At 35.0% G+C, this 27,182-nt stretch overlaps 1 protein-coding gene across 2 annotated transcripts; it reads left to right on the top strand.

The window, feature by feature from the left end:
• The first annotated feature begins 1,398 nt into the window (after positions 1-1,398).
• Positions 1,399-27,182, top strand: LOC127862311 (tetraspanin-11-like). 2 transcript variants are annotated; one of them, XM_052401378.1, is made up of 9 exons: positions 1,399-1,452; positions 5,628-5,759; positions 8,587-8,787; positions 9,730-9,804; positions 10,561-10,665; positions 11,385-11,478; positions 12,436-12,608; positions 17,067-17,150; positions 20,162-27,182. In XM_052401378.1, exons 2-9 carry the CDS (start codon positions 5,655-5,657, stop codon positions 20,210-20,212), a joined length of 888 nt encoding a protein of 295 aa, XP_052257338.1. In that variant the 5' UTR covers positions 1,399-1,452; positions 5,628-5,654; the 3' UTR covers positions 20,213-27,182. The 2 variants fall into 2 exon arrangements, with proteins under 2 accessions (XP_052257338.1, XP_052257339.1); XM_052401379.1 differs by lacking the exon at positions 1,399-1,452 and adding an exon at positions 5,254-5,339.

Genomic DNA, 27,182 nt, shown 5'->3' with positions numbered 1-27,182 from the left:
ATGTCACAATACCAATTAAAGCCTATAATTTACTAAAACAATTTGAAGTTTGATGTGTGTTTTTTTCAAGATCTGTTATATATAATTATATATACATGTATATATATATTGTTGAAAAGTTAACATGCAATAAGTTTACTGTAATTAAGTGACAAATAGTTTTACTGATTTGGTTGGATGCATATATGCAGATATATCATGGTTTGTGCAGAGGACAGTAGCAAAAACAAGAGCTGTCTCCGTAGGATGACATACGCCCCCAATAAACGCTTTAATAGAAGTTATGAGCATTTTTCAAAACCTAAACGCCGACCCTAAGTTCAAGGTCAAAGGGGTCAAAATTTGTGTGTGTATGGGAAGGCCTTGTCCATATACACATGCATACCAAATATGAATGTTACATCTAAAGCGACATAGAAGTTATGAGCATTTTTTTGAAACCTTAATGCAAAGTGTGACGGATAGACAGACAGACAGTGCGATCACTATATGCCCTCCTTTGGGGGCATAAAAATGTGTTTCACATTGTTTTGGTAAATTTGTAATGTAGTTAAAAGAACAGAATCATCAATTATAAAGTTATTGATTATAAAGTGTTGCTGGCATATTTGATGCATTCATCTAGCTATAAGAAGGTCCCTGTTTTATCCCCACTGGCACCGAGTGAGGGTTCTCAAAATCTTTAAACAATATGAATAACTACATATAGGGTCTAGAGCCTTGTTGATATGGGCCCATTGGGTGCTAAACACCTCAAATCAAAGCAACCCAGGTTAAAGGCAGAGGCCAAATAAATAAACCAGAGGCCGCATGAGCCTGCTATACTCTGAACAAGTATTGTTTCTTCTCAGAAAACTGGCTTAAGTGTCTTACTAAGCTTTAGACTTTGAGTTTCAGTGCAATCAATCTAAAATAAATTGGTCAAATTAAATAATAATTTGTAAAAAATAAACATTCTGCACAAATTCAATTATTTACTTTACCTGTGTGCATAAACCATTTCAGTCTTGATGGTTAGTGAACTATGTCAAAAGCACCATATCTATGAAACACTTGTATTTTGAATAGTGCAATGTTCCACCGAAATGATGCTGATGATAATTCTACACAGTACACGATGATGAATTATTAGATATATTTCTTGACTTAATTCCATTTCCACAAACAATTCGGTTATTCCACTACCAGTTCACATGCTTCATACACAGTTAAAAATAACACTATTTCACTCAACAACCGTGACACATGTACTCAATTTTTCAACTTTTCGCAATTAAAATTGTCTTCTACTGTTATTGTTGTTGTTGTACTTTTGAAAGTAGTTCGAAAGATGGCGACCATTAACCCAGAGATTGATTTATGAAATAAATCGTCTGCTGATCCAGAGTGATTGATCTGTAGCCGGTCGCCATTTTGCAGGTACTGTAAACAACAACAAGCAACAATCAACAGGTAACATGTTAATCATATTTGAGGAATTCTTGTATAATATAAAGCTCAATGTGAGCTCTTCGTGAATGATGTCAAATCCACGTTCATCGAAAGCATCAAGCTATTGATTTATATATTCGTACGTGAAATGAATCACTTATTGACTGGGGACAATGTAGTCAATAGACGAGTTAACGCGTGACGTCACACGCACCTGCAAAGTTTAGACTCCGCCCACTGGTTGGCAAAAGAGGTGCAATTTATATAAGCGCATATAGAGAAGGTTGACGAAATCTTCGTTTTTAATGATAATCATGCACAATATCGAATATAATTTTACTAATTATGTCTGAATAAAACATTAGCATGCAAGGAAATGCATCTTTGGAACGATTTTATTGTTTTTATTATTATTTGTTTTTACTGACAACGAACTCGGGAGTGGAACACAATCTAAGAGCTCGGTATGTGGTTAAACAAAAATCTCTCTACTTGGCACTTCATCGCGACCATTTTTAGTTAAAAACTTCTCAGAAATTAAAATTCTTTTAGAATGAATTAAATTTAATGAACGAAAACAAATAAGGATAAAAACAAACAACGAATAGGTCAATTGTATGTACGCGACATAGGGTAACTGATTTGAACCTTTGTGTCTGGAAAAACTTGCCTTCTTACACATTCAATAAATTCTTTTATGTAATGTAATTGTTTTATTTTATTGTTCACACTAATTTTGGCACTCTTTGTTGCAGCATTTATATCCCGGTGTATAATTGCACCTTTGTTATCACAAACCGATTATCTCGTTATGATCGGATACTGTCCAGACAATTACAAAGAAAACATGGTGTCATAAACCCAGGGACCTACACTTGGACCCCTGCATAAACCACATGTTGCAGACGAGTGTCTGGTCAGTAAACATAAGTCACGATACCTCTATGTCATCTCTTGGCATATTGAGCAATCATTTAAGCCACATTTTAAAGCTAAAAATACTGATAAGTTAATTTTTTATGAAATATTTTAACAAAAATGAAGACATTTGTCGGAAATGTATTAACGGGAACGAGTGTATATATTTATTAGCCAGTTAAACTTAATAATACATTGTTTAATAACTATGCATTTAAATATTGTGCAATTTTACTGCTATGCAATTAAGGTATTTAACGGGTACCGGCAAAAGTTAACTCCGCTATTATGTGTAAAGATTGTACATTACTGCAGGGTCCGAAACACGATCATGAACATAAGCAGTCACAAAAGGGGCCGTTAGATAAATTAAATATATGCATCTATCATAAAATGCTATATTTTTATCACTCCTTATTACTAATAGAGATTTCAATATACATGCAAAGACAGTTACATTTGGGTAATTAATATGCAGGGTTTTTCCGTTTGTATGGTAAATTGAATTTATATTCATTCAATGTAAACGAAACGTAAATTCATTCAATGTAAAAGAAAATTACCACAATATTTAAAAATAGTACTGTATTCCGCTTTTTAGGGCTTTTTTTATAATTGATTAAATGCACCTCTGACTCTATTGATCGCTGATGAAATAAAACACTATCCACACCACTTAAAATTATAATACAATTAAAATATGTTTTATTAGTGTTTAAATATAATTTATTCAAGTCTTATTATCAGAAAGAATACGGCTAATTTATTGTTTTGTTTTGTGGAATTGTCAGTATTAAGTCTTCCGATCACGTTTACTCTATGCTAATAACTACTTCGTATTTTTATGAAGAGGAAATGTTATTTGTGAATATACATTTATTTGGTACTAAATATGCTATATTTGCCCTTTTTTTTTAAAGAGTTTTAATGTTTATTTCGTATTTATTATCAATTTATTGACTAAACAAAAGCCCTTTATACATGTTTTACGTTACTGTAACCAGTGTTTTTGCCAACCAGTCAGTGCGCATGCGCGGAAAATCCCGAATGTAAACAATAACAATTAACTCGTCTATAGACTGCAACCACAGGTGGAAGTAACGTACCCTGGATAGTATTTTTTTGTTATTTATTTTTTTAAGAGCCCAATATATTCAAATAAATACATAAAATCATGTTAAATGAGAAAAAAAAATTGACAAAGAGCCGTGAAAAAAAATCCCCACCCTCTGATATTGAGAGTGGGGATTTTTTTTTCATGGCTCTTTGTCAATTTTTTTCTCATTAAACATGATTTTATATATTTATTTGAATATATTGGGCTCCTAAAAAATATATATATGAAAAATACTATCCTGGGTACGTTACTTCCACCTGTGACTGCAACATGGTATTCTCGCGTTATTAAAGAAATAATCATTCGCTTGTAAACACCATTTAAATTTATCATATAAATGAGTGAATATACAATCATATTTGAATTCAATTCATTTCAGAATTTGTTTTAATGACGAAAAATCCATAAATTATAAGTGTAGTCACAAAAAAAACAACACCACTGTCTGTTATTCAATTTATTTATTATGTTGGGTATTTCTACAAAAAATAGGTTAGATGTCACTCTAATTAAATCAAACATGAATGAACAAAGATCTTACATACCATCAAAAGCAACAATCAAGTTTATATAATTTTATATAATCGAAATTATACACACAAAAACAAATAAAAGCTATTTTAAATTATAGCGAATAGGCACTAATCTTTATCTATAATGAACTGGTACAATAACAGCGTTCTACATAGCTGCGTATCAGCGTAAAAATACGCATTAGAAATATCAAGATACCCTCAATTTATCATTTCCGTGCATACATTTAAGCAAGCCAATCTGGACTTACGCTAATGCTGTAAATTCTCTGCGTACACAGGGTTCGACACTAAGGCACGTCCGACAGACATTGTCTAGTAAGATCGATGGTCGGGCTAGTAAAACTGCGGATAAGCTTGTCCGACTGGTCGTACATAAAAAATAAAAATACTGATTCATATAACTAACTTCTGGGAAAAACTTTTTCCTTAATGTGTAAAATTACTCTCATATCCGTTATTTACATCAGAACAAAACTATCGTATATAAATTAACGCGGAGCATTCACATGATTCATCACTATTTTTAGACACGAATGAGAGCTTCCCGCAGGAATTAAATTGCTTGTTTCATTCGTCAAGACGTTATGAATATTAATGATTTTCTGCAGTGTCGTAAAACTTAACAGCATGTTTTTACGACTTCTATCGAAAAATCGGTATCGTCAATGTAAACATTTTTGCATTGCACACAAGATAATGTAATTTAAATAATGGCTTTGTCCAAGTTCGAATTTTCGTCTGACAAATCAGCTAATAAAGAAGAATCCGACGGTAAAACTGACAGGAAACGTAAATATGAAGAAAAACAAAAAGGTCAATTTCATCCTATGGAAAATCGATTCAGTTCCCATGGCTTGAATTTGACGAAGAAAAGCAATAAAATAGTTTTATTTTTTCGTTTTACTCTATGCATAAAAATAACTTTCTGGTGTTCACTGATTACCGGTATTTACTGATAAATCCTGATTAAACAGTTACATGAAACAATTGTGCTTATTTGCTATGTCATTTATGGTCTAGTAGACATCAGATTCGGGCTAGTACATTTTAAGAGCAGCTGGTCCGATGGTCTTGCTGTAAAAAAAGTTAATGTCGAACCCTGGTACATCGTAAACAAAAAATATAAACAGCTGATTGTCTTTAGCCAAAATATGAGACTGGTTATCGTAAAAATTAGAGCTGGATTGTAGAAATAGTTAGACAGTCGGTATGTTTACTCTGAATCATCTAGACGCATGGTTAATTTAGTATTGATTTTTTAGCAGACAGTCAAGCGCTTGTTGAAAGTTTTCCATGGCTCACGGTGGTGGACGATAAGAACCAAGATCTTCTTAAATGTAATCTGCCAACAATACAAGTTAAAATGACAAGAAATTAAGAAACCAACTAATATGAAGGAATACACATAGTTAATGGTTAATTGTGTTTAACATTATTAAAGTAGCGTGTCTGTACCCCGGCTATATTCTGGTTTAACTTTTAGCAAATTACCCTTCAAGCAAGGCAAAATTTGACCATTTATCCCCATGCTTTGAAAAGTGGGGGTATTTACCCCCATGGGTAAAAAATTATCTATAACGCTGAGTAGTTCCTTATTCATGCTTAACTTTTGTAAATCAAACTAGGTAAGGTTGCTCGTATATGGCTGAAAAATGACAATGGAATTTGATGAACTAGTGACGAGGAGCAACTCCAGAAATGACAAGTGTTCCTTGCTCTACCGGAAACTTCTCTACCTCATCATGCTCTTCATTCTGGTAAGATGTGGTTAGCCCTTTACTACAAAGATACCCACTTTTTACTTTGACTCATTTGTTGTCTACTAAAAACTCACATTGAACTCAACACCTTTCTAACTAGATTTCAGTTTTAAAGCCTTCATTTTCAACCCTGAGATACTGATGAGCAGCAACCAGCATAAAACTTGAACAGACAGTGAGCTTCTCACAGGCCATTCTGGTTTTATGCTGGTTGTATATAGTAATTTTCATTTTGTTTCTGAGGGGGCAAGTGTTAATGTGTAAGTTTAAACTTTTAAGTTGCATTATTTGTCCCCTACTGGTTTCACCAGAAGGGACTTATGGTTTTCGCTCTGTGTGTCTGTCACACTTTTCTGGATCCTGCGATAACTTTAAAAGTTCTTCATATTTTTTCATGAAACTTGTAACATGGATAGATGGCTAGGAGGCTAAAGCCCCCCCCCCCCCTCCCAGCTGGCTGGCTAGATATGATTTTTTTTTAATGAGCCCCTTGCAGTTTCAATTCACTTGTGAATTTCCTGTCATATGCCCCTAATTAAGCCTTAAACAGCTGTCGATTTGTGTGATTAGCCCCCAGGCATGTGTACAGACGATCTAACCTTCGCTAGCTAAATTGCACGCTTCATTGACTGTAAGTGATAAACTGCGCTATTTGATTAGACGAATGCAATGGACAATCATCATTAATTTTTCAGTAAGTTTCTTTTATGAATTTAATTGGTATTAGCTCTTGAGAGTGATAATCCTTTTGAGTAACAAGTTATTGCCAGTGAAATTCAACAGCACACTTAATGAATGTCAATTTGTTTTAATTTTTTTTACAAATTGGGCTAACTGCTTTGATGTTCATCCATAGTTTTTGAAATTAAAAGGACTCAAAAATGAAGAATTACTTTGCTAGTATGAAACTAAATCATTTTCAAAATGAAACGCCAACAGGCAACACTTGAATCCATTTGGAACAAAAGCAAAAAACTAATGTTCCAACTGAAAATGAGTCTGTTGCTGCTATCAGGTACTTTCCAAAAAAATTGATCAAATTGTACTTTTTAATTACGTAAAAAGCAAATGTATTGAAAACTTTGAAGTAATTAATTATCTTCGATGACTTTATCTATTTTCATGCACTTTTATCATGCAAAAATGCTGATTAGACAGCAGGAAATTGCATCATATCAAGGTGCCATTTCAAAAAAAAATCCACAGGAGGGGACTCCCCTCCCGCACCCTTCCCAGTTCAGCCCCCCCCCCCCCCTCTAAACAATTTCTGGGTACGCCTCTGCACATCATTTCATTTTGTTCCTTCGTCAAGAATTCTGATTGCTATGGCAAAAATAGACTAGAAATACTGCTGAAAATGGTTTTTTTTCTGGATCCTGAGATAACTTTAAAAGTTCTTAATATGTTTTCATGAAACTTTAAACATGGATAGATGGCAATATGGACATTATGCACCTCATTTCATTTTGTTCCTACGTCAAGAATTCTGGTTGCTATGGCAACAAATAGACTAAAAATACTGCTGAAAATGGTGTTTTTTCTGGTTCCTGCGATAACTTTAAAAGTTCTTTATATTTTTTCATGGATAGATAGCAATATGGACATTATGCATGTCATTTCATTTTGCTTCTACGTCAAAAATTCTGGTTGCTATGGCAACAAATAGACTAGAAATACTGCTGAAAATGTTTGTTTTTTCTGGATCCTGCAATAACTTTAAAAGTTCTTCATATTTTTTCATGAAACTTAAAACATGGATAGATGGCAATATGGATATTATGCACGTCATTTTATTTTGTTCCTACGTCAAAAATTATGGTTGCTATGGCAACAAATAGACTAGAAATACTGCTGAAAATGGTGTTTTTTCTGGATCCTGCAATAACTTTAAAAGTTCTTCATATTTTTCATGAAACTTGAAACATGGATAGATGGCAATATGGACATTATGCACGTCATTTCATTTTGTTCCTACGTCAAGAATTCTGGTTGCTATGGCAACAAATAGATAAGAAATACTGCTAAATATAGGGGGGGGGGGTTTCTGGATCCTGCGATAACTTAAAAAGTTCTTAATATTTTTTCATGAAACTTGAAACATGGATAGATGGCAATATGGATATTATGCACGTCATTTCATTTTGTTCCTCAGTCAAAAATTATGGTTGCTATGGCAACAAATAGACTAGAAATACTGCTGAAAATGGTGGATTTCTGGATCCTGCAATAACTTTAAATTTTTTTAATGAAACTTCCAACATGGATAGATGGCAATATGGACATAATGCACGTCATTTCATTTTGTTCCTACGTAAAAAATTCTGGTTGCTATGGCAACAAAAAAATATTCTGACAATAGAGGAATTTCTGACAATGGTGGAGCCGGTAGGGGACTTTTATTGCTTGGCAATAGTCTTGTTGTTTATTTGCCATCTATGACACCTCGGAATAAAACTCTAAAAGGTCTGTCAAACATTTAATACCCTGTAAAGTTGGAATCTTGTAATTAAATTTGTTCAATCCGTCATACAGGCCTGCTTGTTACCTTTTGAAGTACATGTTATGCTATTTAAAGTCACACATGGCAGCATTTTTCATCTATATAAAGTTGGAACCATAAAACAGAACAATTCCCAATGCGACAATTTTTCCCTATTTCATTTTTTTTTCCAATGTACTGGAAAAAATAGGGAAAAATTTCCCTGTTCACTGAAATCAAAAAGGCGAAGAGTTGCATTTGCATATGTTTGTCCCGTTTGTCAAAACATGGCAGTCAACCCAACCTGCTTAGCATGCTTTCACAACACCCAACACTGTTTTGCAGGTGGGGGGTATGGTAATCCTGTTTATTGGTATCTGGACACACGAGGTGAACTACGGCAGCCGTACAGTGAGCACACTCCTTGACGCGGCCCTGTACCAGGTGGACTCTGTGATCATGATTGTGTGTGGCTCCATCACCATCTTCATCATGATCATAGGCCTCCTGGGAGTCTTTATACCACAGAAATGTCTTCTGGGCTTTGTGAGTAATCTTGGCCAGTATATGGATTAAAGAGTTATACTCTTTTTTAAACCTGTAAAATGAGGCTAGGGTTTTGAAACATGTTTGTACACAGAGCAGTATTACAGAATTATTACCATGTGTTTTTCCAGTGCCAAGCATAAATTCAGAACTCTTGAAGGGAATAAAATAAAGCTTATATATTAAAAGAAGATATCTAGAGAAAGTGCCAGGTTTACGGACCAGAATTCTGTCTATAGTATTTTTGGAGTTATTTCAGTTTGTTTTTGTTTTGGGTGTTCAACGTATTACATACTGTAATTTACTATTGCAAACTTAACATGAAAAATATTGAATTTGAATGTTGAAGGATAATTCATAGTAAAAGTATCATAACTCTTTCTTCAATATTAACAGGGTTATTTTCCTTTGTTAATTTTCTAGTGCATACTAAAATTCCAATTAAGATATAAATATGAAACTTCACTGAGAAAATTGTGGGTAAGTGAAGAGTACAGCAACTATTAAAGCTCTTCTTTTTGTGAGTTATTTTGCTTCCTATTTTTCTTGTGAAGAGCCCATTTTTGCACCATAATATCATGCTGGTGCAGCTCATAACTAAAAATGAGCCATGGGATTTTAACAAAACTTAATATATTTATTGAAGACTGAGAGGAAGTGCAGAGTAAATGAACCATAACTCTTTCTTTGAAACATATATTTCCCTAGATGTAATGTTCATGTGCAAAGCATAATATTGTTATTCTATTTAGATGAATTAGATTGTTATGAAAATTCATATATCAATAGTGGATATTTCAATAGTGGACATTGAGATTTGCTTGCTTTTTTTCAAAAAATAAATTGTCAGTAACTTGTCTGTTGTTTTCAACTTGGATGATCAAGATCACACTTTCATGTCATTTGTTTTCTCACAGTGACACCATTTGTTCTTTTTTTCAGCATTTATCAATTATGACGTTTACAGCTTTTGGCCTGTGCGCAGCGGGAATTCTTGGCTATGTCTTTATAGGAGAGGTAAATGTACTTATAGTATTAAACCTTTGCATGCTGGGAAATTTGTCTTCTGCTAAAATGTCTTGAAAGAGTTAACCTGTTTGCCTTTCATGAAGGAAGATGATTCATAGCCTGATAATTAGGGATGTAGGGATATCAGAATATCATAACAATTTAAGAGTAATGAGTTAGTTTTTTATTTGTATGGACTTATGAAATAAATAAGCAGACTTATTTTTGTAATTTTTATATTTTAATTGACTTTATATTATAATAGTTTTTTATTCATTAATAAAATACATTATTGAAAATAATTTGAGTTCCTATTTTATGTATATGTATCAAATGTTATTTGTTACTTATTAATAATAAATTGTAGGGTTGCAAGGAGTCCAATAGTTTGCCTTCTGATCCTTTTTTAATCCAAATATATAAATTCAAAGTTTGAATCTAGGAAAATAAAGGAATGGAGAATAATATACTTATAAGAATTATAATTTTATCACAAAACCTGGCAGCAAACAAAATAAGTATGATACTTCGCCTAAGAATAAAAAACAATCAAAAAAAGGTTACAGACAACTAAACAACGAAAGTCCGATCCAAACCAAAGCTGAATGCGGTGGAATTAAACGATGCTCTTGGATAATCATATGGATCGAATTTCGTTTTAGCACTAATACATTGATACTCTTTGTCATGTCAATTTTATTCCCTGCAATGGTCCCCAGAAATGCTAAAAGTGATCAGTGTGTATATTCTGTTTACCTTTAACAGATCGAAGTTTCTGTGAAACGGGGTCTGGAGGATAGTGTGCGAGAGAAATATGGACTGCCTATTTATCCCTACATCACTGAACACTGGGATGATATACAGACTAGTGTAAGTATTGCCTATCAAACCCTCTATCGCCGACCCAGCACTTCTGTAAAAGGATGTTATGTCGTAAATTACGCCAAAAAATGGCAGTTTAACGTCCATTCAACATTTTGGTGAAAGTCCCTCCGATGTCAGATTATCCGCATATACGCTGTTTTCTACAGGGGAGGTGCAAATCACAATATAGAAATTGGACATTCAGTCGCCTACTTGTACAGTGAATTTCTCTGCGAGTGGCCAATAATAGTTTTTATCACTCTGCCTACAATATGCATCACGCTAATCCAACTAGCCGTTTGCTGCTTTTCAGTATCTTATGGTTGGAAATCAAGCCTTTAAATCTTGAATAAAGTAAGAAAGGTCTCTTATTTAATATGATTTACTAAGGGACTAAAAAAGCATCAAAAATTCAAAATGGATATCTTAGTGGAAAAGGGTTAACCTATTTATGCCTAAAGTCTAGAAAAAAGGCCTTGGCAAACAGCATAGATGCAGATGAGATGCCGCATGATGCGGCGTCTCATCAGGGTCTGCGCTGTTTGCTTAAAAGAATTTCTGTAAGAAATATTCTAAATATAGAAATAAGTATACTAGAAATCCCTAATTTTGAAAATAAAATGATCCAATTTAGAAGGATGGGAGAGTCCACTAGGCATAAATGGGTTAAGTACTGCACATTGAATCCTCCATCACATTTCATGTTTTTACATTTGTATTCCCAGTTTGCATGCTGTGGAGCCTCGGGTAACATCACGTCCCACAAGTCCTGGTTCCTCTACCAGGGAGAGAGCTTCTGGTACAAGGACAAGTACTCAAGTACGTCACATCCATTGAGTAGAACTCTACTACAATACAGGACTTAAAGCATGTGCACAAAGTGTCGTCCCAGATTAGCCTGCGTAGTCTGCACAGGCTAATCAGGGAAGATACTTTCGCTTTTATTGCATTTTTTGTTGAAAGGAAGTTTCTTCTATGGGAAAATCAAATTTAAACATTAAGTGTCATCCCTGATCAGCGTGTGCAAACTGCACAGGCTTATCTGGGATGACACTTTACTCACATTCATTAAGCCCCATTTCTGACAGCCCAGCTCAATTTTAATGATATATGAAACAGTGCTTGATTTACCATTTACTTTGTGTATTTTTGTGAGCATTGCCTAGCAATGACTAAATTAGACATCTGCATATTTAATAGCATCATTCAATTGATTTGTATTCAAAACTGTACACAGGTAAGGACTTTAAAAAGAAATCCCTCCAAAATAAAGGTATGGACATGCCTGCATGAAACACCATTTAAAAATACAGTAAATTGATTAAGAACACAATCTCTGACATTGAAGTAGCCATTTGCTTATTGTACCCAGGATAGATAACAGGATAGAACACAAACAACTAGAACACTATGAACTAGAAATGGCGAGGCAGAGGCCAACATGTATTCCCATGCTGCATGTTGTTAGTGAAAATCTTTGACCCGGCCCCACCCCAACCCTCATAACTTTTGAACCAGGGGTCAGATCAAAATTCCAAATAGTGCACTGTCGCACATATGCTTATAGATACCATGTGTGTAAGTTTCAAGGTTTTAGTGCTAATAGTGTATGAGATAGTGGCCAGGACAGACAAATTGACAAACAGACGGCGGAGATAACCACATAATAAATACACTTGTTTGTGTGAAAAAGCCTCCAAATTGATGCCCATTTTATGAGTAATTTTTTTTTAAACCTCACCAAATACAATGTGTTCCATGTTGTATTACCTAAAGATGGAAGCCTGGTACCAGACAGCTGCTGTGATAAGAAGTCTGACCTGGTCTTGTGCACAGGCCGTCTCGACCCAAACAACACCAACTCGACCCAGTACGAGAACTGGGCCCCATATGGTGATCCCAACAAGGTGGATCCTGTGAACACGTATAACTACACCATCTATACGGACGTAAGTGGTATACGGACATGTATAAATACATCATCTATACTGACATAAGTGGTATATTTACATGTATAACTACACTATCTATACTGATTTAAGTGGTATATGGACATGTATAACTACATCATCTATACTGATGTTAAGTGGTATAACTACACCATCTACACTGACGTAAGTGGTATATGGAGATGTATAACTACACTATCTATACTGACGTAAAAGGTATATCTACACTATCTTTACAGAAGAAAGTGGTAATGGATATGTATAACTACACCATCTATACTTACATAGCAGGTATATGGACATGTATTACTACAACATCTTTACTGACGTAAGTGGTAATCGGACATGTATAATTACACCATCTATACTGATGTAAGTGGTATATGGACATGTATAACTACACCATCTATACTGAATATGGACATGTATAACTACACCATTTATACTGACATACCCGGTAAGTGGTGCAATGTATAACTACACTATCTACTGACGAAAGTGGTATAACTACATCATCTATACTGATGTAAGTGGTATAAAGACGGGTATAACAACACCATCTATACTGATGTAAGTGGTATATGGACATGTATAACTACACCATATATAATGACAAAAAAGGTATAACTACACTATCTGTACAGACGGTAGTGGTAATGGACATGTATCAGGGCTTTTTTTCTTGACTTTGTGAAGCGGCCCTGGCCCCCTTACTTTGTGAAAAAATGAGTCGCGAACTTTTCAAAATTGTGAAAAAATGAGTTGCAATCTTTTCAAAATTGTGACAAATTGAGTTGCGAACTTTTCAAAATTGTGAAAAATTGAGTCGCGAACTTCTTAAAATTGTGAAAAACCGAGTCGTGAAATTATTAAAATTGTGAAAAACGGCCCATTTTGTAAAAATTCACGGTCATGTAAGGTTTGTGAATTGTCCTTTTCAAAATTGTGAAATGTCCTTCCACGGCCACTCATAAAGAAGGAAAAAAAGCCCTGTGTATAACTACACCATCTATACTGACATATTAGGAATATGGACATGTATTACTACAACCTCTTTACTGACGTAAGTGGTAATTGGACATGTATGATTACACCATCTATACTGATGTAAGTGGTATATGGACATGTTTAACTACACCATCTAAACTGAATATGGACATGTATAACTACACCATCTATACTGAATATGGACATGTATAACTACACCATCTATACTGACATACCCGGTAAGGGGTACAATGTACAACTACACCATCTATACTGACATAAGTGGTATAACTACTCCATCTATACTAACGTAAATGGTACAGCTACACCATCTACACTGATGTAAGTGTTATATTGACATATGTCAGTACACCATCTATTCTGACATAATTGATACACGGAGACATATAACTACACAATCTATAATTGAACTGGTGTAGTGGATTGGATGTTCTCCTATGAATCAGGAGGTTTCTGCAGGTCGCACTGGTGTAGTGAATTGGATGTTCTCCTATGAATCAGGAGGTTTCTGCAGGTCGCACTGGTGTAGTGGATTGGATGTTCTCCTATGAATCAGGAGGTTTCTGCAGGTAGCACTGGTGTAATGGATAGGATGTTCTCCTATGAATCAGGAGGTTTCTGCAGGTAGCACTGGTGTAGTGGATTGGATGTTCTCCTATGAATCAGGAGGTTTCTGGAGGTCGCACTGGTGTAGTGGATTGTATGTTCTCCTATGAATCAGGAGGTTTCTGCAGGTCGCACTGGTGTAGTGGATTGGATGTTCTCCTATGAATCAGGAGGTTTCTGCAGGTAGCACTGGTGTAGTGGATTGGATGTTCTCCTATGAATCAGGAGGTTTCTGCAGGTCGCACTGGTGTAGTGGATTGGATGTTCTCCTATGAATCAGGAGGTTTCCTCAGGTAGCACTGGTGTAATGGATTGGATGTTCTCCTATGAATCAGGAGGTTTCTGCAGGTAGCACTGGTGTAATGGATTGGATGTTCTCCTATGAATCAGGAGGTTTCTGCAGGTAGCACTGGTGTAGTGGATTGGATGTTCTCCTATGAATCAGGTTTCTGGAGGTCGCACTGGTGTAGTGGATTGGATGTTCTCCTATGAATCAGGAGGTTTCTGCAGGTCGCACTGGTGTAGTGGATTGGATGTTCTCCTATGAATCAGGAGGTTTCTGCAGGTCGCACTGGTGTAGTGAATTGGATGTTCTCCTATGAATCAGGAGGTTTCTGCAGGTTGCACTGGTGTAGTGGATTGGATGTTCTCCTATGAATCAGGAGGTTTCTGCAGGTCCCACTGGTGTAGTGGATTGGATGCTCTCCTATGAATCAGGAGGTTTCTGGAGGTCGCACTGGTGTAGTGAATTGGATGTTCTCCTATGAATTAGGAGGTTTCTGCAGGTCGCACTGGTGTAGTGGATTGGATGTTCTCCTATGAATCAGGAGGTTTCTGCAGGTAGCACTGGTGTAGTGGATTGGATGTTCTCCTATGAATCAGGAGGTTTCTGCAGGTCGCACTGGTGTAGTGGATTGGATGTTCTCCTATGAATCAGGAGGTTTCTGCAGGTAGCACTGGTGTTGTGGATTGGATGTTCTCCTATGAATCAGGAGGTTTCTGCAGGTCGCACTGGTGTAGTGGATTGGATGTTCTCCTATGAATCAGGAGGTTTCTGCAGGTCGCACTGGTGTAGTGGATTGGATGTTCTCCTTTGAATCAGGAGGTTTCTGCAGGTAGCACTGGTGTAGTGGATTGGATGTTCTCCTATGAATCAGGAGGTTTCTGCAGGTCGCACTGGTGTAGTGGATTGGATGTTCTCCTATGAATCAGGAGGTTTCTGCAGGTCGCACTGGTGTAGTGGATTGGATGTTCTCCTATGAATCAGGAGGTTTCTGCAGGTCGCACTGGTGTAGTGGATTGGATGTTCTCCTATGAATCAGGAGGTTTCTGGTTTCATCCCCAATCTGAGACAATTCTTTATATCTATTCAGACACCAAGTACTTCAATTACTTACTTAACGAACATGATTATGTTGCAATATGATTTTGCTTTTCATGCAATCTTGCTGAAACAAAAAAGTTTTAAATGATAAAATTAGAATGCAGTTTTCAGTACGTAAAAGTGTTAACGAAAAATGTGGTCTGGCTTTAATCCTATTTTCTGCATCATCTAAAGTTAATTAACTAAATACTGAGTATTTTCCCTTAAGTAATTCACCTATGGACCCCAAGGTATGCAGGTATTGATAAGTGATGTGTACAAATGTTTATGGTCTTTGGTTGAAGATGGCTGGGTAAGTAAAGTTTTCTGATGACAGTCAGACAGGTACTTCAGAGTCATTTCGAGTAAATGATCCATACACTAGTCTCTACATTGGTTCTGGACATACAGGGGCACAGGACATAAGTGGGGCTGGATCTACAGCTGCTCTGTACCTTAATGGTTACCTTACCTACAGGGGCATATCCATTTTTAGCTTGACTATTATATATGAAATATATATAGTAGAGCTGCCCTACTCACCCTGGCGTCGGCGTTCCCGTTAGCGTTGCAATCTTAAAGTTTGCGTACCACCTCAAATATTTCCTATGTCCTTTCACATATTGCTTTTATATTTTGCATACTTCTTTACCAACATGACCCCAATCTATAAACAAGAGCAGACAACTTTATCAAGCATTTTCACAGAGTTATGGCCCCTTTTATACTTAGATAATTGAACATTTGGTTAAGTTTTGTGTTTTGGTCCATTTTACTCCTAAAGTATCATAGCTATTGCTTTTTATGCTTGGAAAACTCACTAACTATCTTAAGGGGACTGTACAGGGCATACCTCTGCTTGGCTTTTCAACGAAATTATGGCCCTTTTTTGTCTTAGTAACTTTGAATATTTTGTTAAATTTTGTGTTTCCATCCACTTTACTCCAAAAGTATTAAGGCTATTGCTTTCAAACTTCAAATACTTTCTTATTATCATGATGTTACTGCAAGTTGAATTTGACCTTGACCTTTGAATGACCTTGACTCTCAAGGTCAAATTAATAAATTTTGCTTCAATTGCCATAACTTCTTTATTTATGATCACATTTGATTCATACTTTGACAAAACAACACTGACCTGACATACCACAATGGACTCCACCCAAACCATCCCCCTCGCCCCACCCCAGAATTCCCCCCCCCCCCAAAAAAAAATTTCTTTCTTTTTTTTCTTATATTTGAAAAATCATCTATTAAATGACCACACACCCACATTATACCCCCCTCTACATGATGGCTTACATTATATTGTCAAGCACTCGAAAAGTCGCGCACGCTGTCCTCTGACAGCTCTTGTACAAACAACTCTTGTATTGTCTATATGTACAGAAGTGTGGTCATTCAATAATGCAATGACATAAACACAGTTTTACAAACCTCTCATGTTCTTCACATAATGATGTGTATATTCAACACTTCAGGGATGCTATGACAAACTGAGGGATTACCTGAAGCAGAATGGAATCCTCATTGGAACTGCTGCCATAATTGTGGCTGTGTTCATGGTAAGTGAACACTAATTAGTGACCACAATTATAATATTATCCCTTTCCCGCTTAGAAGCAAAGTGAAAATGGCCATGTGCAAACAGTATAAAATCAGAACAGCATGCAAGTAACTCGCAGTCTGTTCGGGTTTTATTTTGTTTGCTGCTGATCAGTATCTAAGGGTTGGATATGAAGACTTTAAAACTTGAATCCAGTAAGAAAGGCCTTTAATTGAAGTTAACTTTCTTATGTACTACAAATACATCAAAATACGTATCTAAGTGGTAAAGGGTTGAACTTATATTGAACTTTTATGACATGATATTGATGTATGTTTGTAATAATTCATTCACACATATTTTGTTATAAATTGTTGTAACATCAGCATTTTTATGCTGCCTACAGAAAATTATAGTAGTTGAAGCAGCCATGTGTGTTATGTGTTGGAAAATATACGATAGTTTGTATCTTCATTCATCCAGATTCTGTTTATTCTGTTCATTTTTAAGAGGCCGCAAGAATGTTTAAATAACTTTTGGTTATTCTTCTCCATTGCCAGACAATTTGTTTTGTTTAGCTCTTGATCCAACTCGAAAGGCCAAGTTAAAATAAATTATCAAAGGTCACAGAATTTAGCTTTGTGTTTGTAACTTTTAAATGCTGGGGAGGGTTTTAACATTACTTAGGCTTATTCTGCCCATTGACCTGATGATTTGTAGGGTACAGCTTTGCAAAATGTCAAGGGCACAAATCAAGGTCAAATGTAATAAATTTTTGCTACCGCTCTGTAACTGTGATAATATTACTTAGGATAATGCTTTCTTATGACCAGACAAATTGTAGCATAAATGTTATACTCCACTTTGACATATTAGGTCCCAATTCAATCAAAAAAATTTAGCCGAACAAGGTTGTTATTTTAGGGCACATGTCACATCTGGAGAGAAGCCTTGTTATATTTATGAAAAGATTGAAACTGTGACACATGTAACAGGTGCTCATAAATCAGTATTACTGGTCTTACATATGTATGAGTGAAACTCTAATGATTATGGCTATGCATTACAGGCTGTTCATAAATAATGCTACTGTATTGTAGAGCGGGGAAAAATCATTTTAGCTCATCTATTTTTTGAAAAAAAATTATGAGCTATTGTCATCACCTTGGCGTCGGCGTCGGCGTTGGCGTTGGCGTCGGCGTCCGGTTAAGTTTTGCGTTTAGGTCCACTTTTCTCAGAAAGTATCAATGCTATTGCATTCAAACTTGGTACACTTACTTACTATCATGAGGGGACTGGGCAGGCAAAGTTAGATAACTCTGGCGTGCATTTTGACACAATTATGTGCCCTTTTTATACTTAAAAAATTGAAAATTTTGGTTAAGTTTTGCGTTTAGTTCCACTTTTCTCAGTAAGTATCAATGCTATTGCATTCAAACTTGGTACACTTACTTACTATCATGAGGGGACTGGGCAGGCAAAGTTAGATAACTCTGGCATGCATTTTGACAGAATTATGTGCCCTTTTTATACTTAGAAAATTGACAATTTTGGTTAAGTTTTGTGTTTAGGTCCATTTTATTCCTTAAGCATCAAAGCTATTGCTTTCATACTTGCAACACTTACTAACTATCATAAGGGGACTGTGCAGGCAAAGTAATGTAACTCTGACTGGCATTTTGACAGAATTATGTGCCCTTTTTATACTTAGAAAATTGAAAATTTGATTAAGTTTTGTGTTTAGGTCCACTTTATTCCTACAGTATCAAAGCTATTGCTTTCATACTTGCAAGATTTATGAACTATCATAAGGGGACGGTGCAGGCAAAGTTATGTAGCTCTGACTGGCATTTGGACGGAATTATGGGCCCTTTATACTTAGAAAATTTAAAATTTGGTTAAGATTTATGTTTTGGTCCACTTTACCCCTAAAGTATCATAGATATTGCTTTCATACTTGGAACACTCACAAACTATCATAAGGGTACAGTAAAAGGACAAGTTGCATAACTCTGGTTGTCATTGTTATGGAATTATGGCCCTTTTTTGACTTAGTAACTTTTAATATATGGTTAAATTTTGTGTTTCGATCCACTCGAAGTATCAAGGCTATTGCTTTCAAACTTCAAATACTTACATGCTATCATGAGGTTACTGTACCTGGCAACTTGAATTTTACTTTGACCTTTGAATGACCTTGACTCTCAAGGTCAAATTATTAAATTTTGCTAAAATTTCCATAACTTCTTTATTTATGATTAGATTTGATTGATACTTTGATGAAACTACTCTTACCTGACATACCACAATAGACTTCACCCAAACCATCCCCCGTGCCCTCCCCCCCCTCCCCCTCCCCCCCCCCCCCTAATTTTTTTTTTTTTTTTTTTTTTTAAGATCATCTCACAAATGACCACCACACCCTCACACTATACCCACCCCCCACCCCCCCCCCCCCCCCCCCCAATTTTTTTTTTTTGATTTTTTTTTTTTTTTTTTTTTTTTTTTTTTTTTTTTTTTTTAAGATCATTTCACAAATTATCACCACACCCTCACACTATACCCCCCCCCCCCCCCCATTTTTTTTTTAAAACGGTTATGTTTGAAATACCGTCCAACCACCATCGCACCCAAAACCCCCCCCCCCCCCCCCCCCCCCCCCCCCCCCCCCCCCCCCCCCCCCCCCCCCCCCCCCCCCGATTTTTTTTTTTTTTTTTTTTTTTCGCTTTTTTTGGAAGATAATGTAATAAATGTCCACAACCCCACACTATACACCCCTCTTCACTCCACTCCTCCCTCCTTTGTGATTGAAAATGAGAGTCCCTTCACCTTTAAAAAGAAAATAGATGAGCGGTCTGCACCCGCAAGGCGGTGCTCTTGTTTAATTATTGAAATATTGATTTGTATTCCCATGTTGAACCAATGTTTGATAAAACAGTAGACATTTTGTTGATTTAAATGATAGATAATTGAAGTTTGATTTGTGCAATAAAGTCATGTAGGCTTGAAATCTTACTTGGTTTATTTCAGATTGTGGAGATTCTGATGGCAATCTTCGAGTACAGAAAACTTCCCAACTGAGGACCTGGTTTGATTTTGGAACCTTGGTTCTAGACATATTTCTGCACATTCCATTGAGTCACTTTATCTGTGATGATTGCATGACAACCCTTTGATCTGCATCAATTATTTTATTTACCTGGATTTAATCATGGTGGTCCACTTAAGTAAATATTAGATTATGCTAATATATTTAAATATTATTATTATTATCATTATGCATGTGTATCTCATGGAGCTGCACGTTTTGAGTTGTAAAATTTCAAGGTCAACATCATCCTTCAAGGTCTAGGGTCAAAAACACAAAGTCAAGGGAAGTAATAAGCTTTAAATGGACATAGTTATCTGACCTGCCCACGTATATATTTTTGTTAAATAAATCAAAGCGGCGCATTAGGCGGCATTGTGTTTCTGACAAACACATTGTGGTAAAAGTTCAAGGTCATCCTTTACGATCTACGGTAAAAATGCAAATTTAAGGGAAGTAAGCAGCTTTAAAAAGGGAGAAAATTATTCAATATTGAACAAAGCCACTTTATATATTTGGCATGCATCTGTATCTCATGGCGCTGCACATTTCGAGTGGTCAATCTCAGTCAAGGTAGTGGCTTTTAATTATTTGCTACTAAAAATAGAGATTTGTTAGAGACAATTATTTTCAAGGGAAGTAATTTATATAATTATAAATTTCATATTATATATTTCCTTACCAAGAATTGAAGTTCTTTTCACAGTTACTGTACAGATTTATTATTTTGATTATTTATAACTCAAATGATTGATTTGTCAAAGTTTTTATTTTTTAAATGATTCATTATAATTTCATTGATGTTCATTACATACCTGTGGACTTAATGTTGGATTGGGCAAAATTCAAGGCAAGTAATAAGCTTTAAAAGGAGATGATTTCTATACCTGCCAAATGATAAATAGCAATTTTATTAGCTCAGCTGTTTTCGGAGAAAACCCGAAGTATTGTCATAGCCAGCTTGTTTTCCGCAGTCCGCCATAGGCGTCGTGCTAAAACCTTAACATTGGCTCTAAAATCAAAGTGCTTCCACCTACAACTATAACAATTTGTATGTAGATGCACCTTGATGAGTTCTACACGCCACACCCATTTTTGGGTCACAAGGTCAAGGTCACTGTGGCCTCTAATATAAAACTTTAACATAGGCTCTAAAATCAAAGTGCAACTTTGAAACTTCATATGTACATGCACCTTGATGAGTTCTACACGCCACACCCATTTTTTGGTCACTAGGTCAAAGGTCAAGGTCACTGTGACCTCTAATATAAAACTTTAACATAGGCTCTAAAATCAAAGTGCTTCCACCTACAACTTTGAAACTTTATATGTAGATGCATCTTGATGAGTTCTTCACGCCACACCCATTTTTTGGTCACTAGGTCAAAGGTCAAGGTTACTGTGACCTCTAATATAAAACTTTAGCATAAACCTGTACATGTGCTCTAAAATCAAAGTGCTTCCACCTACAACTTTGAAACTTCATATGTAGATGCACCTTGATGAGTTCTACACGCCACACCCATTTTGGGTCACTAGGTCAAAGGTCAAAGTCACTGTGACCTCTAAACAAAAAATAATCTGACAAGCTTTCGCAGCCAAGCGTGGCACCTGTAATGCGGTGCTATTGTTGTACTTTATGTTCAATTGATGATAAATAATTATGAAACTGACATATTTTGCCCATGGAAAGGAGAAAGTTATTTACAGTATTGAATTTTAACCTTTAAGTTTTAATTCTGTCTTTTCAGGATTTGAAAAATGTATAAAAAAAAGCATATTCTCATCAAAGCTTACATTTCGTTTCCTTTTAATATTTATTCCAAAATTATTTTATTGTGCTTGAAATCCAAGCAGATTATTTATAAAACAAATCAAAATGAAAAAAAAAATCCATTGCTTTTGGAAATTACTTGTTTTCCCAAATTTATGTGATATGTGTTTTGTGTTAACAGTATGACAACTTGAAATCAGTCATTCTGTGAGAAAATGGGGCTTAAAACACTTGCATAGTGTCTTTCCAAGTTTAAGTTTGTGCAGTCCACGCAGGCTAATAATAATAATCAGATTTTATTATCGTTGCGTTTTAGACACTTCTGTGATAAATCTATAAACACTTCATTGATATTTTAGATATTGTTATTTTGTTTCTATGTTTTGTATCTTTAAGCATATGTATACTTGTTTTTTCTCCATGTATTTATACCATTGCTTTTCCTTTATGAACATGTATTATAGTCTTTTCTTTAAGTACATATATGATTGTTTTATTTCCATGTACATGTATTTTTTATATAGCTGTTTTATGTCTGCATTTGTATAAGGTTGTCTACGAACATTCATAATCTTAACAGTTTTTGAAAGATATTTGCAATTTAGATTTTAATAAGGGTAAGGATTTTTGTATAAATTATTTTCTTTTAGTCATTGTCTATAAAAACTTTCTTAATCTTTTATTATAACTTTTATTGGCATGTATTTCACACTGGCTTTATAATTCCATCAATTCTTCATGATAAAAATGTGTTTGTGTCCTTCCGAACTCAAATGAGAAATCTAAAAGCTCCTAAAATCTGAATAGAGATGTTAAGTATTTTTTATTTATTTATTGTTTCAATCAAAATAGTAAATTATTCTAAAGGCATCAGGGTAATTAAAAGCATATGGTGATATATGATACACATTTACATATCAGAGAATAGGGTATTATGTTTATGGCATAATTAACAAGGTTTAAATTGTTGTTACTTATAAACATTGTTGAAGAATTAAAATTAATAAAATATTGATAATAATAAAAAAAAGGTATGAAAATTACATCACTTATTTTTTAAGACACCCTAAGTTGATTCAGTATATTTACATCTATTTATGTATTCAAGAAAAAAAGTAATTTTGTCAAATATTCAGTTGTTTGTATCGTGCTGCAAATGTTTTTATTCCGATCCATTTGTGTCTTTTATTGTTGAAGTATTGTCTAGTCTTTTTAGCTCACCTGAGAACAACGTGCTCATGGTGAGCTATTGTGATCGCCTTTTGTCCGTTGTGCGTCGTCAACATTTACCTTGTTAACACTCTAAAGGTTACATTTATTGTCCAATCTTCATGAAACTTGGTTTGAACATGTGTCTCAATAATATCTTGGACAAGTTCGAAAATGGTTCCGGTTGGTTGAAAAACATGGCTGCCAGGGGGCGTGGCAGTTTTCCTTATATGGCTATAGTAAACCTTGTTAACACTCTAAAAGTCACATTTTTAGTCCAATCTTCATGAAACTTTGTCAGAACATGTTGCCCAATAATATCTTGGACGAGTTAGAAAATGGTTCCGGTTGGTTGAAAAACATGGCCGCCAGGGGGCGTGGCAGTTTTCCTTATATGGCTATAGTAAAACCTTGTTAACACTCTAGAAGTCACATTTTTAGTCCAATCTTCATGAAACTTTGTCAGAACATGTGTCCCAATAATATCTTGGACGAGTTCGAAAATGGTTCCGGTTGGTTGAAAAACATGTCCGCCAGGGGGCATGGCAGTTTTCCTTATATGGCTATAGTAAAACCTTGTTAACACTCTAGAAGTCACATTTTTAGTCCAATCTTCATGAAGCTTTGTCAGAACATGTGTCATAATAATATCTTGGACGAGTTCGAAAATGGTTCTGGTCGGCTGAAAAACATGGCCGCCAGGGGGCATGGCAGTTTTCCTTATATGGCTATAGTAAAACCTTGTCAACACTCTAGAAGTCACATTTTTAGTCCGATCTTCATGAAACATGGTCAAAACATGTGTCCCAATAATATCTTGGACTAGTTTGAAAATGGTTCAAGTTGAATAAAAAACATGGCCGCCATTGGGCGGGGCAGTTTTCCTTATATGGCTTTACTGTATGGTAAAACCTTGTTAACACTCTAGAAGTCACATATGTGGTCCAACGCTTATGAAACTTGGTCAGAATATTTGAACTAATAATATCTGGGCTAAGTTCAAAAATGGTTGAGATCCGTTAAAAAAAACATGGCCGCAAGGGGGCGTGGCATTTTAGCTTAAATGGCTATTTACTACAAAACCTTGTTAACACTCTAGAAGTCACATTTATTATCCAATCTTTATGAAACTTGATCAGAACATTTGTTCTAACAATAGCTCGAGTGAGTTTGAAAATGCTTATGGTTCATTGAAAAACATGGCTGCCAGGGTGGGGGGGGGGGGCAGTTGTCCTTATATGGCTTTAGTGAAAACTTGTTGACGCTATATTAGCCACATTTATTGGCCAATCTTCATGAAACTTAGTCAGAACATTTGTCCCAATGAAATTTTGCCAGAGATTGAAGCTGGGTCATATGAGCTCAAAAACTAGGTCACAAGGTAAAAAAAAACATGTTAAAAGTCACTTTTTTGGTCCAAAATAATCTTCATGAATCAGCTTGCATTTTTTTCAGAATAGTCTAGTTCATTTGGCTTTCAGGTGAGCGCCTTAGGGCCTGATGGCCCTCTTGTTATTCTAATAACCTGTTCTTCCATGTGTGTTAATTCTAAAAACTATTAGCAAGAAAATCATACATCCAGTATGCAGGGAATATTTGGTCTTATATTATAATATGTGTTATCATGTTGTTTTAATTACCGGTATTCAACATTTCTGGCAATATTGTCATTGTTGTTTTTGTAGTTTGAAGTAAAGTAAGGCTGCCGAAATGAATGAGCCAAGATCAGGGAAAACCAGTCTAAATGCATCTGAGTCAAGTGTCATTACAGATTAGTCTGGTACGACACGTTACGCTCATGCGTTTAGCCGCATTTTCCATGTGGGCGGCTCATATTAATAATACAATTTATGCAAATAATTCAAGAGATGAATGGTTCTGTTGGCTTTTTAGTATTGTAAGCAGTTGATATTTTTAGCTACCTGTACTTCTTGTTCATTTTTTCTTTGGAGGGACAATAAGTATCCATTTTCAAATGTTCTAGTATTTTGATCTGTTACATTCACACTATTGCATATACTGTATATTTTATTAGGTTGCAATGAAATTGCCGAACATGTATAGATGTTAAAAAAATAAATTAAACTTTTTGTGTTTTTTTGTTATAATACATGAGATTTTTAAATGGAAGAGGGGGTCAGATGAGAAATAGAAAGTTTTTAATATGAATGAATTGAATTGTGAATTGGCATAATTCAATTCATTCCTATTTAAAAAAAAAACAATTGGGTTAATTAATAGCTCAATATTGTATTAGCATGGTGTAGCATTGAGGTATGTACAGTTAGAATAAGACTTTATCCTTGATAGTTATGTCATTGGAATAAAAGTGTTCATGCTAATATATTCATGGTGTTATCTGTTTTGGAAATACATACCATTATTGTACATTTTGTACTAAAATCACTTTTATTTGAAATTGTGTATGCAGTTGTCAATTCTAATCATAATTTGGTTTATTTCTTGATATCAAATATTTTATAACATGTTAAATAATTGTATACAAAATATTACCAATTAAATGTTTTAGGTCATATTATGATTTACAATAATAATTTGTTTGTAATGTATAGTTTTTTATGTGTTCTAGTGTGGATCTGATATTATGAATCCGTCCAAGCACAACAGTTTTGCAATGCACTTATATCTATACAGTTCAGACAGAAAGATTTTAACCGCAGCTTGCAAAAATGGGTCTTATGTCATGTTCAGCCAGCATAGCCCCACACCAGCTTGCACTAATTTGCAGTCTGATCAGGAGATTGTTACAGAAAATCACTCAAGGTTCCATATATTTCTTTTTATTTTCTGGTCAATTACCGCTTTGATAATGTTAAAAGAATCACTGGGGTCCAAGTTTGTCAGAAATCGATTTTAATATTAATTACTTCAAGACCATTTATACATTTTCATTTTGCCCATTCGGCTTTCAGCAATACAATCTAATTGGAATGAACAATCATGCAATATTATTTTATGTATTATTTTTATCATAACTGGTTATTTGCTACACGATTTTGCTCACCATATGTTATTTATGTCCTTTGTTTCCTTAAATTTAGTTTGTACTTACACTGGGTTGAGAGAATTGCTTATCTAGCATAAGGGTACATGTTTTGCTATCAGATAACATTTTACCTCAGTTTGCTATTTTGAAATAAGATTAATGAAATTTCATTCCTAAAAGTTCTAAAAACTCAGAATGGACAACTTCTTATTTCATAATCATGTTTAAGTTTGAAAAGTGCTATGAGAAAACTAGGCTTAATATGTGTGATTAAAGTGTTGTCCCAGATTATCCTGTGCAGACTGCAATTATGACTATCCGCTTTCATGGAATTTTTTGTTTAAAAAAAAGTGACTTGTTGACCAAAATCCCGTCTAGGCAGAAAGTGTGACTGCACATGCTAGTCAGGGATGGCACTTTTTTTTACATGCAGTAAGCCCAATTTTCCCACAGACCTTCTCATTGCATCCATACAGTATAAGTTTTTAATATTCCTGTTTGATGTATTTATTCGGAGCTATTAGAGATGTTTTATTTACTGTATATATGTCAGCTTTAGTCTTGTGTTTATGTAGAAGCTGTGTTTTCACAGAATTTGTCATATAGATCTAAAGACCTGTTACACTACATCATCAAAAGAAATGTAATAGTAATTAAATTGATAATCATCATATACATGATTTGCTTCATCAGAATTGAATGTTTAAAACATTACAATAGGAAGGGCACTCTTGACAATGTTTGTGACATTTTTCCCATAGGTATTGAGCATGTCTAAGCTACTGTATCTTCACAAAGTAGCAATTTTTGTTAGTATATGTATGTTTAATAAGCGCACACTGGTGTGATTAATCTTTAAGTTGAAAGGAATTTACATTTAAATGCACCATAAACATCACAGCTTTGTAACTTTTTAAATGTTGTTGTTTCAATTTGCACAACCACTAGCTCATTAAATATATCCAAAATGTCA

This window comes from Dreissena polymorpha, chromosome 16, assembly GCF_020536995.1.
Source record: "Dreissena polymorpha isolate Duluth1 chromosome 16, UMN_Dpol_1.0, whole genome shotgun sequence".
Lineage (NCBI taxonomy): Eukaryota > Metazoa > Mollusca > Bivalvia > Myida > Dreissenidae > Dreissena > Dreissena polymorpha.
Note: the sequence above shows the minus strand (reverse complement) of the source record. Positions and strands in the feature narration are given on the sequence as shown.